Source organism: Triturus cristatus, chromosome 9 (genome assembly GCF_964204655.1).
Source record: "Triturus cristatus chromosome 9, aTriCri1.1, whole genome shotgun sequence".
In the NCBI taxonomy this organism is placed as follows: Eukaryota; Metazoa; Chordata; class Amphibia; order Caudata; family Salamandridae; genus Triturus; species Triturus cristatus.
This window is the reverse complement of record NC_140592.1, coordinates 41,616,829-41,633,644: the sequence shown is the minus strand read 5'-3', so window position 1 is coordinate 41,633,644 and position 16,816 is coordinate 41,616,829. Positions and strand designations below refer to the sequence as shown.

Genomic DNA, 16,816 nt, shown 5'->3' with positions numbered 1-16,816 from the left:
TCCCAATGCCTGACCTTTCTTTCCTGCAATCTGGAGGACAGTATCCCTCGTCGGAGCCGCTAGGACCAAACCCCTGTGCACCAGGTCAACTTGCCGTTGCCAAGGCTTGATGATACTGCACTCCAGAGATCTTCGGGCTACAAGACGATCCAGCCTTCAGCACCTCATCCCTTGAAGATCAGCGTCCTCACTGCATCCCTTGCATACTGGGCCTCTATCTTTGATGAGCTGCCTGAGGTCCCTCTTGCGACTCCTGTGCCTTCATCCTGTGGGTCCTCTTGAGGGTCATCTTCTGCTTTGGTGGGCTCCCCTGTTTGCTCAGGGCCTGCTGTGACTCTCCTGCACTTGGGGAGTCCCTTGGCCCTTGCGGATCCCAATAATTGTATCTTCTCATCTCCCACACCATTTACAGCTACCAAGGCTTGTTGCTGCTCCCGCCGTACACCGACCACCTAGACACAGTCATCCAACATGGGGCAGCTTGTGCATGGCTCCTGGTCTTTCTCAGCATCCCCTGGTCCCCACGGCTGCAGCGACAAGGTCCTGACTTCCTGCCAGGGGGGGCATTGTGTTTTCATGCCTCCTGGTAACCTCTGAGGGGCATAGACTCTGTCCCCTCTGCTTGAAGGTTCTACTCTTCAAGAATCCACCCTTGGATTCCACCGGACATCTTCATGAACTTCTCCAGGGGCCTTTTCTCTAAAGTCTTCCATTATTGTCTACAGCAGGTTCCAACGTCACTTCACCCCTATGCACCTGGATTCCCTGGTGCAGGCAACCTGGTTCCTGGGGCATCCATGGGTGGGCTGGTTCTCCAACCTTCCATCCTCCGAAGGGTTTTTTCAGGTTCCTCTGGGAAGGGTCATTCCTTTTTTAAACTGCAACTGCGACATTGACTTCCATTGGGCATGCAGCTGTTTCCACTCTGCACACAGCCTCCGTGGGGTTCCTGATTACTTACCCTGGGTGGTTCCTTGTTCCCCCAGCTCCTCGGAGTCTTCTGGTCCAAGTCTCATCCTTCCTTGCAGTTCACATTCCACTTTCTTAGTATATGGTTTGGTCTCCCATTGGAGGCCAGTGTATATTTGTGCTACTTACCTGATTTCTATGTGTACTTTTGATTTCTCTGGCTAGGAGATTGACCACTGTGTTAGTGATTGTGTTGTGTAATAAATAGACTTACTTTTAAAAACACTGTGTGGTTCTTTTTAAATAAACTACACTATTGATTAAATGTGGTAAAACAAGCTGCTTTACACTCCTTCTGGACTAAGCCGGATGGCTGCTCTCCACAGCTACCACTTTGAGAGCTTTCTATGGTTTTCTAAGACCACTAAAATCACTATAAGGGTTGCCTGGATTAGTGCAAGGTGCTTCACCTAAATGAGTGTGCACCATATACTAATCCAGCCTTCTACACACTCACCATATAATACACAATTTTCCTCACGCTATGCATCTTTTGACTCTAAAAACTGTCTTCCTCATTGTGATTACGTCAGCTCGCCGAGCGAGTGAACTGCAGCTCTGTAGCTCATCAGCTCATTGTGGGGTGAAAAAGAACCCTGTTGCAGTGGGCAGACCTCAGCATCAAGATCTGCAGTGCGCTGGCCCCCCGAGGGTCTGAGATCTCACAAATACAGGGTGAGGTCACTATAACTGCGTAGACACAAGGGGTGCGTATCCTTGATATCTGCCAGGCTCCGACATGGTCGACCGTACACACGTTCACAAAGCACTACTGCATTGACAAACCAGTCCGGCGGGAAGGACGCTTCCACAGACACTGCGCCTCTTGGAGAGTCCACAGACCATCCACATCTGGGCGTGCCCTGACAAGTGTCTCAATTGTTTTGGTTGCTCATGTGGATTAACAGATCCGCCGTTTAAACAATGGGAAAGCATCTTCCAACTTTGACTGTGAGTAGGTCTTTTAAGAAACAGAAACTATTAGGAACACATCTCCAGTTAATGAACTGCACTAGGACTACTTTTTCTAGCGAGGGAGTACGGGGAGTGAGTTAAAGGGTTCTGGCTTGGAGTGAAGTCTCTCAAGCACAAATACTCCAGAGCCGCTGATCATGACTGAAGTCAACAAGCAGTGTACGCTGTATCTCAGTTAAACTGCTTATGAGTAATAGGGGTCACCAGAGGGATACTGGCATGTGGCGCATAACATACGCCTTTTAATACACTATCTCAGGATTTGAAATAATCAGGAATTCACTCTCTGCATCACGGTGCAGTTATTTTTCGACTAAATATTGTCATTTTTTTACCGCTTGAATCAGCAGAGCCACTATCTATCTTGCCCTCTAAATTTAGGATTCTTCGTCATTTTGATCCTGAAAGCGTAGCCAGGGACATGCATGATATCTAGAATAAGGCCTCATTAATTTTTTTTACACTTCTAATTCCTTGCCTGATAACATTTCAGATGAAACACAGAGTGAGTGTCTTTGCACACAGTTTAGTATGCATACATAACAAGCATTTGCAATGCAATAGGTCTCGCAGTTATACGAGTTTGAGCTATTGGCATTGTAAATGACAGTGCCTTTTATTTATGTTTTAAAAAAAACAAACTTAAATAAAAAGCATAGTCATTTACAATGCCAATAGCTCAAACTCCTATAAATGCGAGACCTATTGCATTGCAAATGCTTTTTTTTTTAAAGAATTATTATTGCCAAAGGCATATCAGCAAAAGGCAGCTTTTTCTCCTTGAAAACTGTTGTTGAAACAGCACAATAGTTATATTGTTACAAAAGGAGCAAATATGTTGTGAATACGGTTTATGGAGCTAAACGTTAATTTTCATAACACCTTGTTATCCTTGTGGCCTGGATAACTAGGTCAGCTTGATGTGACTTTGCGGATTTGCGAGTGAGCTAGAACTTACCAACAGTTCTTTGTTGAAGAAAAGCAGACAATAAATCACATTTTCACCAACAAGCCCGAGAAATTGAAGTCCAGACACATCTGGAGTAAAGGAAAATCCAGTCTGTTTTGCTAATAGTCATTTATTTAATGGTGAAGATCTCAGACAGGCAGTCACCCATTGATCCGCCAGACACACAAGAAAGCACACACAGATGCCACATCAGGGGAGACAGGGAGACAAGAAGCTGCACAAATCGCAATGGAATAATGAATTCCCTGTGAAGACTCCACTGTTGTAAGTCAACAGGATAACTTACCTGGGGGTGGGGGCTGTTAAGTGCTACAGATGCACATGTGGACATGACCAGTGTCTCCCTGATTGTTTTCCCGATTAGAGCGACGAGAGACAAACACTACCATCAACACAAGCATTGAAAATGCAATAGGTCTCGCCTTTGATTAACCTATTTGGAAATGTTGCATGTTTGTATATGTGTGGGTTTTCCTCGTGAGAGTACGGCGCGGAAGGGGTGGGTGCCAGAAGGTAATGTCCCAGCGAGTCTTGGAACTCTCATAGTTAGGGTTGTGGACTTTGAGGGTAGGTGGGGATGGCATAGCAGTAGACGTCCCGAAAGCCGGGGGCGCGGCGGCCCCACAGCCTCAAGTCGTCATGTCTCCCGTGAAGCGTGGGCCCAGCGGATGGAAGCTGTCTGATGAGGCCTGCCGGGAGGACGTGAGCCGTGTCTGGCCAAGGAAGGCGTGGAACAACAATCTCGCCGTGCTCGAGTGCCTACAAGACGTGCGAGGGCTGAGTGCGCGTGCATTAATAGAGATCTGAATATCCCGGTTATTCGTGTGCCTCAGTAAAACACAGGACAGCTGTAGTTCAAAGATGTATTCCTCGTAAATCTGGGGACCACACAGCAGCAGCGGGCTGCAGGCTTGTCACGACGCCCCACTATAATCCCAGCTGTAGGCGACTCACCCCCCCTTTTCCCTTGTTACTGCTTGCCAAGTTGTAACCGGGGTCAGACCGGCTGGGTGTTGCCCAGTAGTCTAAGTCGACAAAGGGGCATGGTGGCGTTGTCAGATGGCAAGTCGTAGGTAGTACGCAAATGCTTGGAGAAGTAAAGGAAGATCTCTTTTCACGCGAATGTTCTCGGAGTCAAGCTAACATTTTAATCGTCCGAACGGTTGTGACCATAAAACGACATTAAACAGAAGGTGAGTGGTATCTTTATCCTCAGTGCCCTCGTTAGTCCCGAGTGTGAATCTGAGCTTGAGGGTGCGAGTGTTGAGCTCATTGATTGAAAAGTGGGGTTGGCAGTGACTTCAGAGTGCTGGGGTGCGTGGAAGCTCCTGTGATCCTGGGCAAATCACTTCATCTCCCCGCCCCTAAAAAAGGAATGTGTCCTTGTGTAGTGTAACTGGTGCGCATTTAAAGCACAACAGACCTTCAGGTCGAGTTCGCGCTTACAATACTTGGCAGATGAGGACGGAGTCTACCACAGCACACTGGGCCAAGCACAGCAGTGACACCTAGCGGCATGTTGTGATAGGATTCTACCTGGCAGCAGCTTGTACGCTGTTTGCCTTTGTTATTGGGGGCAGATAAGGAAGTACAGGGACAAGGGAATGCCCGTGGACTTGGAGATCCCTGTCAGGATTAAATATTTTGTCCCTGTGTAAAATTTTACCAAAAAAGCTGATGGTAAAGATGTGTTGAGTGGCTCTGAATGCAGCACATCTTTTGTTTATTTTAGAGAGACAAAACTGGCAATTGTCAAAAAAGGTGCAATAACATAAATCGGACAGTACCAGCATTAAAAAACAAATACAAAACATAGTTCTGTGCGACATTGCCTTTAGTGTACAATACGTCTCCAGTGCGTTCACTGCTCCCCTTAGCAAAGCCTCAGGACTTTCAATGAGACAGTAAAATCGCTTATTTTGAAGGCCCCTACACTTTAATTTGAGACTATACCCAGGGCTTTACTGGGCCGGGTCCTGCCGGTGCTCAGCACCGGCAGTTCTAAAAAGCAGGTGCTGAGACGGGTGCCAATGGAGCCCTCCATTCTTGCCCTCACCCTCAGGGTGGAAGAAAAAGAATCTTAACTCTGCAGCATGTCGCTTTTTTTTTTGCAGTTTTATATTGCGCGAACTGGTGGAAGGTCACATTACATTAGCATCAAGTACATATTCATTTTATGTTTTTTTTGTTGGTAGACTACGGGTGTTTGAGTGATTTGACTAGAATCACACGATATTGAGAGGAAGCTAAGACTCGAAGCTACTTCCTCAGCTTCAGAGTCAGTAGCTTTAGTCATAATGCCACAACCTCTCCCACAAAAACTAACGCATTTTTAATATTGTATACAACGAAGCCATAGGTGTTGCTAATTTATCTTATGCAACTAACAACCATTGACAAAGCCAATAGTTCTGGCTTGCTGTAGTTATAATGTTATTTGTTGTTTTATATATCTGGATGCATTGACAGAAGCAGCAAAATACCTTGGCACTATGCTAAGCAAAGAGTTTTAGCTTATGTGTTTAAGCCATACCCTTAATTACATCGACCACGCCCTTTGAGAGACCATCTCCCCCCACCCCCCAGTTTTTTCGTCGCACTTAAAGCTCTGACCCCTGACTATACCCATACTTCCCGTTGAGCCCCAATAATTTATTTGGGACACTCTTGACACTTCTCAACAAGTGCGCATTTATTTCTCTCACCAAGACACGGTCGCTTTTAATGGGAACGTGAAAAGGGGATCCACGCACTTGATGTAAAGACTACACGAAAAAGTTGGTTGCCTGAAATAAGGGTAATGGTGCCGATTTATAAAAACTAAAGAACAAGAAAGGAAAACCTAGATCTAAAATGAAAAAAAACTCACCAAGTGGCCGCGTACTGAAACCAATCTGACATGTTTTGCTCCATGCAAACAGCAAAGCACAGGCAATTAAATGTTTGCACACCATTCCATGAGGTGGAAGTAATTGGGAGGTAGCCTGCAGCTCCCTGGGCTCGGATGGACATTGAAAATTAATAATAAGCGCCTTCTGAGGTCCAGCAGTCATTGAAGCTACGTTGGCCAGGAACAGCATCAAGTCTGAATAATGACCTGACCTGCGCCGACCTAGTGTAATAACATTGATTCAATATTAGCCGATGCGCCCAGGGGATTTGCTGATCAGCAGTACGGGGCGACGGAAGAAAACAAATACATTAGCAAATAAATGTGCTTTTTCACCAAAGCGTCAGGTTTCGTTCTAGTGCTGGAGGTGCAAGGAACAGACTTGAAGCACATGGGGCGCCTTCTGTCTTGCCACTATGAAAATCGCTACATCAATTGTCTGTACAGTTGTCCACGCCGTCAATTCTCTCTCCCTTCCTTGACCGTAAGGTACTTGGTGACACGGAAGCTTAATAGATTAAAAGGCTTAGCACAACCAGCACTGCCGAAGTTCTTCTACGGGCCCGCCATTGAATGAGGTGTGAGACCGAGCTCCGACCAGTAGTTTATCCTCATTAGGAGCCATGCCTTCAGCATGCTATTCCTCCATGACAACTCGAGACACCGGGGCGAGATGGTGTGGTTTCACCTCTGACCCCGCGTGGCTCAAACCAGACTGAGGCTCGCTTTTCTCTGGCCTGCTGACTTAGACGGTAAATGGTCTGGGAACGCTTAGACTCACTTGTAAGGAGCTTTCTCACGTTCTCAGAGAATGAAGGATGTTTTCAATCATGCGTGCGCGTCCATGACACACTCGCGTGAGTCGGAGGTCGCCTCGTAAAACAAGGGGAGGTACAGAATATGTGATGTTTTCAATCAGGCATGCGCGTCCATGACACACTCGCGTGAGTCGGAGGTCGCCTCGTAAAACAAGGGGAGGTACAGAATATGGAGTAGTTTCTTTTCTGTAACTCCAGTTCTGTAGTAGGGGTATCTCTGTTATAGTCATAATCTAGTGAATAGTCCCGCCCATGTGCGTGGACCCCGGAGCAATAAAAAATAATCTCTAAAAGGTGACAAATCATGCAGACCTGCATACACCTTTAAGAGAGAATTTAATTTAAAGACAGATAATGCAGCCTATACCCACAGGCTACACTGTCCAGTACTTCAACTAGAATTCCACCAACATCCACAAACAGCCCTGCCTGTCTAGTTTTTCTCCACAAAGGAAAAAACCCTGCCTCTACCAGCAAAAGCCTCTGGAATGATAGAGAGGAAGGAGAGGACAGACAAGCCCCATAGGCTGCCATTATGTGGCTTGGAACAGGATACTGTGCCTTTAAGAAAACTTTCCAGTTTTCCAGAACTTTCCCCAGTATCCCAGAATGCCCAGCAGGTCCCATTTACTTTCAGTTCTTTTTGAAGGCGTAGCACGCCAGACCTGTAGCATTCTACATATGAATAAGTATCTCTCCACCGGGGAGGAGGGCGGGCGCTTATGACTATAACAGAGATACCCCTACTACAGAACTGGAGTTACAGAAAAGAAACTACTCCTTCTGTAGTAGGGGATCTCTGTGTATAGTCATAATCTAGTGAATAGAATGGCAAGCCCATCCCCACAAAACAAAAGCGGTGGAGAACACACAAGACACTACCACTACTGTGCGAACAAATTTCGCAGCGAAGCCTGCCCAACCTGAGCATCTGCCCTGGAATCCGTGTCCAGACAGTAATGCGCAGCAAAGGTATGGACCGACTTCCAAGTGGCCGCCTTACAGATTTCCGCAATCGGAACATTACGCAGCAAAGCCGTCGTGGCAGCTTTGCCCCTGGTGGAATGAGCCTTAGGTTTACCCCCTAAGGTCTTATTAGCCTTTTGATAACACAATTGTATGCAGGACACAATCCACCGAGAAATGGACTGCTTAGAGGTCGCAAGACCCGTCCTGACTGAGCCATAGTTAACAAACAATTGGTCAGACCTACGAATATCCTTGGTCTTATCCAGATAAAATTTCAACACCCTCCGAACATCCAGGGAATGGAGAGACCTTTCCGCTGGCGACGAGGGATTCTGAAAGAACGTAGGTAAAGTTATGGTCTAGTTGACATGAAAATCAGAGATAACCTTAGGAAGAAATTTAGGGTGAGTACGCATCACAACCTTAGCAGCATGAAATACAGTATAAGGTTCTTGACAACATAATGCCTGAAGTTCACTCACCCTGCGGGCCGATGTAATGGCCACTAGGAACGCCGCCTTCCAGGATAGGTGCTGCAATGAAGCCTTGTGAATGGGTTCAAAAGGCTCCTTCATCAGTCTGGACAGCACCACATTCAAGTCCCAGGAAGGCGAGGGAAGTCTGACGGGAGGAAACACTTTCTTCAAGCCTTCCAAAAAATCCTTGACCACAGGGATCTGAAAGAAGGAAGTCTGTGAAGGGCATTTCCTGTAAGCAGTCAAAGCAGCCAGATGAACCTTAATGGAATGGAAATTAAGGCCAGACTGCGCCAGATGTAAAAGGTATGGAAGGATGACATCTTCCTTACATGTCGTCGGATCAAAGTTCTTGGACTTACACCAGATACAGAACCTCTTCCACTTGTAAGCATAGGATGTTCTAGTGGAAGGTCGCTTAGACTCCTTCAGAATGTCCATACAATCGTCTGGTAGATTCAGATGGCCATATTGCACTATTTCAGGAGCCATGCCGCCAAACTCAAAGACGAGAGGTTGGGGTGCACCATCCGCCCCCCGAACTTCGTGAGAAGGTCCGGCCTGCACGGCAACCGCATGTGAGGAAGGAGAGACCGGTGAAGAAGGTCCGTGAACCACCACTGCCTGGGCCACTCCGGGGCGATCAGGATCATCCGCGCCCTGGACTGGGACAACTTGATGAGCACCGCCGGAATCAGGGGAATGGGTGGAAAAGCGTACAGAAAGCTGTTCGACCAATCGATCCATAGCGCATTCCCCAGCGTCCCCCGCTGGTAGAACCTGGATGCGAAGTCTCGGCATTTGCTGTTTTCGGCGGTGGCGAACAGATCTGCGTCTGGAGTCCCCCACCTTGCGAAGACTTCTCCTAGTACTTCGTCGTTTATGACCCATTCGTGGTTTTCCTGAATCAGCCTGCTCAAGGCGTCCGCCTGAGCATTCTGCACTCCTGGCAGATGCGTGGCCGTAATCGTCAGTCCTCTGGCCAGCAGCCAGCGCCAGATCGCCTGCGCCTCCTGCGACAGAGTGCGCGATCTCGACCCCCCCTGCTTGTTGAGATAATACATCGTGGTTGTATTGTCCGTCTGTATCAGCAGCGAGTTGGTCTGGAAGGACGGAAGGAAGGCCTTCAGTGCCAGGAAGACAGATCTGAGTTCCAGGAAATTGATGTGGTACGTCGCTTCCAAAGCAGACCACTTCCCCTGAATCTGCAAGTCCCCGGAATGCGCTCCCCAGCCCTGGAGAGACGCATCCGTCACGACACTCGTCGTGGGAATGTCCTTGTGGAAGGGAACCCCCTTGAGGAGGTTTTCCGCCGAACACCACCACTTCAGAGACTGAAGAGCATGCAGCGACAGGCGTATCTTGTTGTCCCAAGAGCCTGTCCTCTGATCCCACTGATCCTCCAAACACTCCTGCAGTGGTCTCATGTGCAGCCGAGCGTGAGGAAGATACAGGAGGCCATCGATCCCAGTAGAGACGACACCTTCCGCACTGTTGTCGATGGAGCGGTCCTGAGCCTTCCGAAGGAGTGATAACCGTCTCTCCTCCGAAGGAGACACGCTTGCTGACCGCGTATCGATGGAGGCCCCCAGGTACTGTATGCACTGGACCGGAGTCGTGACCGACTTGGACATGTTGACGTGTAACCCCAGCTTGTGCAAGAGCTTGCACGTCCATCGGAAGTGTTCTTGCGCTTCCGCGAAGGATGATGCCTTGATCAGCCAATCGTCCAGATACGGGTAGACAAACACCTTGTTCTTCCGCAGGTGTGCCGCCACCACCGCCATGCACTTCGAAAAAGTCCTGGGCGCAGATTTTAGCCCGAATGGCAGTACTGTGTATTGATAGTGATTGGCGCCGACTTGGAATCGCAGGAACTTCCTGTGCTTCCTCGCTATGGGCACATGGAAGTACGCATCCTGTAGATCTATGGCACAGAGCCAGTCTCCCCGTTGCAGCTGAGGGTAAATCTGGTGCAACGAAAGCATACGGAACTTCTCTCTGCGAATCCATTTGTTTGCCTGCCTCAAATCCAGAATGGGCCTGAACTCGTTCTTGTCCTTCTTGCGAACGAGGAAGAACCGAGAGTACAGACCTCTTCCCCTTTGAGACAGAGGTACCTCTTCTACCGCCTTTTTTCTCAACAAGATGTCTGCCTCCGCCTGGAGCTCTCTCAGCTGGAATCGAGAGCTGACCGGCGGAATCGCTGGAGGCGGGCTGATAAACCGAAGACTGTATCCATTGCAAACAATATTCAGCACTCACTTGTCCTGAGTAATTTTTCTCCACTCTACCGGAAAAAATTGAATGCTTCCCCCCACTGGAGTGGGTAACGGTTGAGGGGGAAGTAACCGCTCAGGGCCGAGACCCGGCCGGGCCCTTGGTTGTGGTAGTAGCCTGCTGGCCTCCTCTACCCCTCTGGCGTTTCTGGAAGGGCTTGCGGAACTGCTGCTGTTGTGGCTGCTGCTGTCCCGAGCCCTGCCCTCGCCCTCTGCCCGACGACCCGAACCTCCTTTGGAACGGGCGCTTCTTTTTCTCGGCCTTCTCCAACCCGACGGCCGTCAGGGTTTCCGCTTCAGCCTTCATGCGGGCCATCTCATCGTCCGCATGCTTCCCGAACAGGGTTTCCCCCGAGAAGGGCAGGTTGGCCAATCTTTGCTGCGCCTCTGGCTTGAGGGACGTCAGGCGCAACCACGAATGACGCCGCTGGTGGACGCCGTGACAGTAGGCGTGGGCGGCCAATAAAGCTACGTCCGCCGCTGCGCTGATCGTTTGATTCGACACCAGCATGCCTTCGCGCACCGTCTCCAAGAAGTCCTCCTTCTTGTCCCGTGGCAGGAGGTCTGCATATTGCTGCAGGGACTCCCACAGGGCCCAGTCGTAACGGCCCAACAAAGCCCCTGCACTCGCCGCCTTCATGGTGGTGGCGGCGGTGCCACACACCTTCCTGCCCGCAGAATCCAGCCAGCGGCTTTCTTTGTCGGGTGGAACCGTGGAGGCCGGGGCGGTCGCATGTTGTTTTCTTGCCGCCGTCACGATCACCGAATCCGGCTTCGGGTCCACTCTCAGAAATGACGGATCCGACTCCGGGGCCCTGTACTTTTTCATGAGCCTGGAAGGAGCGGCCTTCGTCGCCGCGGGAGTAAGGAACAGCTCCAAGGCGGGTTCCACCAGTCCTGGTACCAAAGGCAGTAGGGGGCGAGACAGGTGTTTTTTATGAAGCGTCTCGAATATCACGGACGTCGTGGGTGTTGGAACCGTCACCGTGATACCCAACTTTGCAGCCCCTCGCAACAGCACCTCTTGGAAAGACACCAAGTCGTCCACCGGAGACACCCTCGTCCCCGGGGAGTCCGACAGCGTCGGGGAAAGGCCTCTGTCCGAGGAGCGCGTGCGCGACCTGGACCTATACCTCCTACGGCGTCGTCTTGAGTCCGACGAAGACCGTCCACGGCTCCGTGATCTTCTCCTCCTGTGAGAGCGGGAGCGCGACCTCTTCGGCCTGTCCACCGGTCTCGCTGGTCCAGGCGACCGTGGGCGTCGTGGTTTCGGGGTCCCCTGCGGCGGAGTCGGGTACCGTGGAAGGGAAACCGACCGCGGAGGAACCGGCGGCGGCCCCACAGGGGTGCGTGGCAGCGACAGAGGCTGGGGCGGCGGAGGCAGCGCCCGCGGCCGAGGTGGCGGTGGTGGAGGTGGCGGCGGTGGAGGTGTTTGTGGAGGTGGTGGAGGCGGTGGAGGTGGAGGTGGTGGTGGTGGCGGTGGAGGCGGCGTCGGCGGGAGAGGAGGAGGCGACGGAGGCATCCGCGGCGGCGTATACACCACCGAGTACACCGATCCCGGTGACTCTCTCTTCCTCGACGTCGATCTACTCCTCGACGTCGATCTTCTCCTCGACGTCGATCGTCGCCTCGACGCCGACCTGCGCCTCGACGGCGACCTGCGCCTCGACGGCGACCTGTGCCTCGACGGCGACCTGTGCCTCGACGGCGACCTGTGCCTCGACGGCGACCTGTGCCTCGACGGCGATCTTCGCCTCGACGGCGACCTCAAGCGTCTCGACGTCGATCTCCTTCTCCTCTTCATCGACGGCGAGCTGCGATCCCTCGACGGCGAATGCCGACGCCGGGTCCCATGTCGACGACGACCGCTGGACGGGGCCGACGACGGCGTCGTCGCCGACGACGCCGATGTAGTCGACGGCGGCCTATTCAAGTCCCTCGACGGCGATCGTCGACGCCGCTTCTCCCCAGAGCCCTGGGGGGACGGCGAACAGACGGTGGTCATCCTCCTCGACGTCGCCGTCGACGCCCTCGACGGGGAGTGGGAGTGCTTACTGGTCTTCCTGCCCCTGGGGAGCCCCCCAGAGGCCTCAGTATGGGCCAAATCAGCCCCTCCAGACCCACCTGGTGCCTTCAGTCTTCGGTCCTCCAGAACTTGAAGCCTGATCTTCATTCTGTCCCTCAGAGTCCTGGCAGAGAACGAGTGGCAGATGGTACAGCTTTCAGGCACGTGGGACTGGGGAAGGCAACCTATGCACACCTCGTGTGGATCAGTTTTAGCCTTCTTTCGACCACATTCCGGGCACTTGTCGAACAAGCCAGGCATGTTGACAGTACCAGCTACTAAACACAAGAAAAAATGACAAAAACTTGCCAAAATCTCAATTAAACCCTTGAAAAGGGGAGAGCTCAATGCTCCAGGGTCCTGCTAGCAGGAGCCGGAAAAAAGAACTGAAAGTAAATGGGACCTGCTGGGCATTCTGGGATACTGGGGAAAGTTCTGGAAAACTGGAAAGTTTTCTTAAAGGCACAGTATCCTGTTCCAAGCCACATAATGGCAGCCTATGGGGCTTGTCTGTCCTCTCCTTCCTCTCTATCATTCCAGAGGCTTTTGCTGGTAGAGGCAGGGTTTTTTCCTTTGTGGAGAAAAACTAGACAGGCAGGGCTGTTTGTGGATGTTGGTGGAATTCTAGTTGAAGTACTGGACAGTGTAGCCTGTGGGTATAGGCTGCATTATCTGTCTTTAAATTAAATTCTCTCTTAAAGGTGTATGCAAGTCTGCATGATTTGTCACCTTTTAGAGATTATTTTTTATTGCTCCGGGGTCCACGCACATGGGCGGGACTATTCACTAGATTATGACTATACACAGAGATCCCCTACTACAGAAGTGATGTTTTCAATCAGGCGCGCGTGTCCATGACACACTCGCGCGAGTCGGAGGTCGCCTCTTAAAACAAGAATCAGCAGTCTAAGTTTCATTAAGGACCCGGACTCAGAGGTACAGCGCTTTCCACAAGTAAGCAGCAATATTGTGTCTGGGTCCTTGTAAAACCGCTGGAGACTGGTCACACGAGTCCCACAGAGTCGCTTCTAATTGGCCGAGATGTATAGCCAATCAATGCATTCTCGATTCTGATTGGTCTTCCTGATTTTACCTCGAACTGGCAAACTGCGGTGGAGGTGTAGTTTAAACTAGCTCGTAATATAGCGTGCAGGCGCTGCTCTGCCCGCACACCTGCTCCCTATCCACCCTCTCAGCAATGAATAACGCACCATTGCTCATATTCACCTGGAAGGGCTGCTTCCTGTCCCCGGACACGAGCTTCAGCCCCCGGGAGTTCAGCTGAACGAGGTGGAGTCCGAGGTCCTTGGCGAGGTGTGCGCGCGCGTTAGGCAGCCGGGGATGCGGCGAGGGGGATCGGCAGCGACGAGGTGTGTGCGCGCGCGCGCGTGTGTGTCTGTGCGCGTCTCAGAAGCGCGTCCACAGACCCCGATCGCTGCGCGTGCCCTGGTCTGTCTCCCTTGGGAGCAAACACGGCAACAATAAGTCTCGTTGGCGGCAGCGCTTCGCGCTGCAACGCCAGCGAGACCTAAAAATGCATCAGCCACTTTTAAATTTTAACTTGGGGTTAGCAAGTTAAACCTACGAGCCGCTGAACCAATTTAGGCAGCATGTAAAAAATGAGAGAAATGAACCCAGGTGCCTTCCATAAGCAACCTCTTTCTAAATATGACTTTTATCCGACTATTACTAAATGTTCCAAGTTCCAGAAAAATCATAATAGTATGGTCACGGTCACAAGAAATGTGGCAGTATCGACTGTTCATGTTCAGAATGTTTCCTGTGGCTCACCAAGGCCGCTCTGAATTTATTATGGAAATACAAATAATTATGCACATGTCAACATTCATGACATACCTCCTCCCGCAGACTCTTAAAGTCCAGTTCACCTGGTGTAGGGAACTCTGGGTACAAACCTACAACAGAAATGAAAGGGCAAAGTTGAGGAATGGAATTCTTTAGCTGTGACTGTTTTATCTAAACATTAAATTGACTGGAATATAGAAACATTTGATAAACCATTCGTTTTTATATTTAAGAGATTTTAATGAGCTACATTTAACATTTTGGTCACTACAGAGCACAAGAGGGGGATAAGAAGCGGTCACTCTTACGAGTGAGTGAAGAGGGGGAGTGATCAGAAGGTCCACTAGAAAGTGAGACTAAATAGTTCAGTTTCCTGACGCACATGGTTGGGCTGAGATCTCAAGAGAGTTTGGAAGGCGCTGCACAGTCTTGGATCTTGTGGATACAGAGATCCGCCTCTTATTCACATGAATAACAGGAAGTTTCTAGCTTGGCAATAGTGTTGAGCTAAGATATATATATATATATATATATGGAATATGCTACTTACCAGTATGCATCTGTTCTTGGCATGTAGAGCTGCAGAGTCACACACTGAGGATAAGATCGCCATCTGGTGTTGGGCTCGGATGATTGCAGGTTGTTGTCGTCTTCGGAAGAAGCCTTTGGTCACGAGGTTGGTGACTCCTCCCCTGGACAACAGTGCGCATGGGCATCCACTCCATCGTCAGATTGTTTTTTCGCCATGAAGGGAAAAGATGGAGTGTATAGGAATGAAAGAAGGATGTCCATTATGTAATGTCTAAGTAAGACAGATGCTGGAACAGATACAGGTCCCGGGGAGGCGGGCGGGCGTGTGTGACTCTGCAGCTCTACATGCCAAGAACAGATGCATACTGGTAAGTAGCATATTCCGTTCGAGGCATATGAGCTGCAGATCACACACTGAGGATAGATTGTATAGCAGTGCTTCCCCTTAGCGGTGGTCGCCTGTATCCGTTGCAGCAGTTTGAAATAACGTTTTTAGGACAGCCTGGCCCACTGAGGCCTGTTGTTTGGCTTGCACATCAACACAGTAGTGTTTAGTGAAGGTATGCGTGGTAGACCACGTGGCTGCCTTGCAAAGGTCTTCTAGGGGAATGTTACCTAAGAAGGCCATAGAAGCCCCTATTTTACGCGCGGAGTGCGCCCTAGGGGGAACTGTAAGTGTACGTTTAGCCTTTTGGTAGCATATTTGGATGCATTTAACTATCCACCGGGCTATACCGGATTTGGAGATGGGATTGCCTTTATGTGGTGGTGCGAAAGCAACAAAGAGTTGTTTTGTCTTTCGAAAAGGTTTCGTCCTGACGATGTAATAAAGCAAGGCTCTTTTGACATCTAATGTGTGTAGGGCCCTTTCTGCTACGGAGTCTGGGTTTGGGAAAAAGACTGGTAGCTCTACTGATTGGTTAAGGTGGAAAGGGGAAATCACTTTTGGGAGAAATCTAGGGTTTGTCCTAAGAACCACTTTGTTACGGTGTAGTTGTAAGAAAGGTTCCTCTAGTGTGAGGGCTTGTATTTCACTTACTCTTCGTAGGGAAGTGATTGCGACAAGGAAAGCTACCTTCCATGTTAGGAATTGTAATTCACATTTGTGCATAGGTTCAAATGGGGGACCCATAAGTCTTGTTAGAACCACATTGAGATTCCACACTGGGGAAGGTGGTAATCTTGGGGGAAGAATTCTTTTGAGACCTTCCATAAACGCTTTGATGGCTGGTACCTTAAAAAGGGACAGGTGTTGCCTATTTTGCAAGTAGGCTGCTAAGGCTGCTAGGTGTAAACGTATAGAGGAATACGCCAGATTGCATCTTTGCAAGTGTAGTAGATAGCAAATGATGTTTTGGATGGAAGCCTCTAATGGGTGTATGTCATTATTAGCGCAGTATATGGCAAATCGTTTCCATTTCGCGGCATAACACGCTCTAGTAGTAGGCCGTCTGGCTTCCTTTATGATATTCATACAGTCTGGAGGGAGATTGAGGTATCCGAACTCTAAGACCTCAGGAGCCAAATCGCTAGGTTCAGTGTTTGAGGATCTGGGTGTCTGATTTCTCCATGGTTCTGGGTTAATAGATCCGGGGAGAGGCGTAGTCTTTGATGTGGAACTAAAGATAGTTCCAGAAGTGTGGTGAACCACGGTTGACGTGCCCAAGTGGGAGCTACTAGTATTAGTGTTAGCGACTGTTCAGTTTGCGTACCACAAATAGAACTAGTGGGAGAGGCGGAAAAGCGTACGCAAATCTGCCTGACCAGTTCATCCATAGGGCATTGCCCTTCGACTGTGGGTGTGGAAACCTGGCGGCGAAGGTTGGGCATTTTGTGTTTTCGGGAGTGGCGAACAGGTCTATGTCTGGTTGTCCCCATTTTTGGAAGAAGGGGAGTAGAACCTTGGGGTGTAATTCCCATTCGTGGATCTGCTGTGTGTGGCGACTCAGGAGGTCGGCCACCTGATTGTGGATCCCTGGGAGATGTTCTGCTAACAGGTAGATGTTTTGGGGAATTGCCCATCTCTAGATTTGCTGTGCCAGTTGGGACAGTTGGAGAGAATGTGTCC

General features: G+C 50.1%; 1 protein-coding gene across 1 annotated transcript in view; it reads right to left on the bottom strand.

Moving 5' to 3' along the window:
* The window catches only part of DALRD3 (DALR anticodon binding domain containing 3), a 177,799-nt gene that overhangs the window by 36,922 nt on the left and 124,061 nt on the right, over window positions 1–16,816 (bottom strand). Inside the window, exon 10 of the mRNA XM_085624347.1 lies at window positions 14,269–14,327. Coding sequence (XP_085480473.1) covers window positions 14,269–14,327 — 59 coding nt within the window. The remainder of the gene's footprint in view (window positions 1–14,268; window positions 14,328–16,816) is intronic.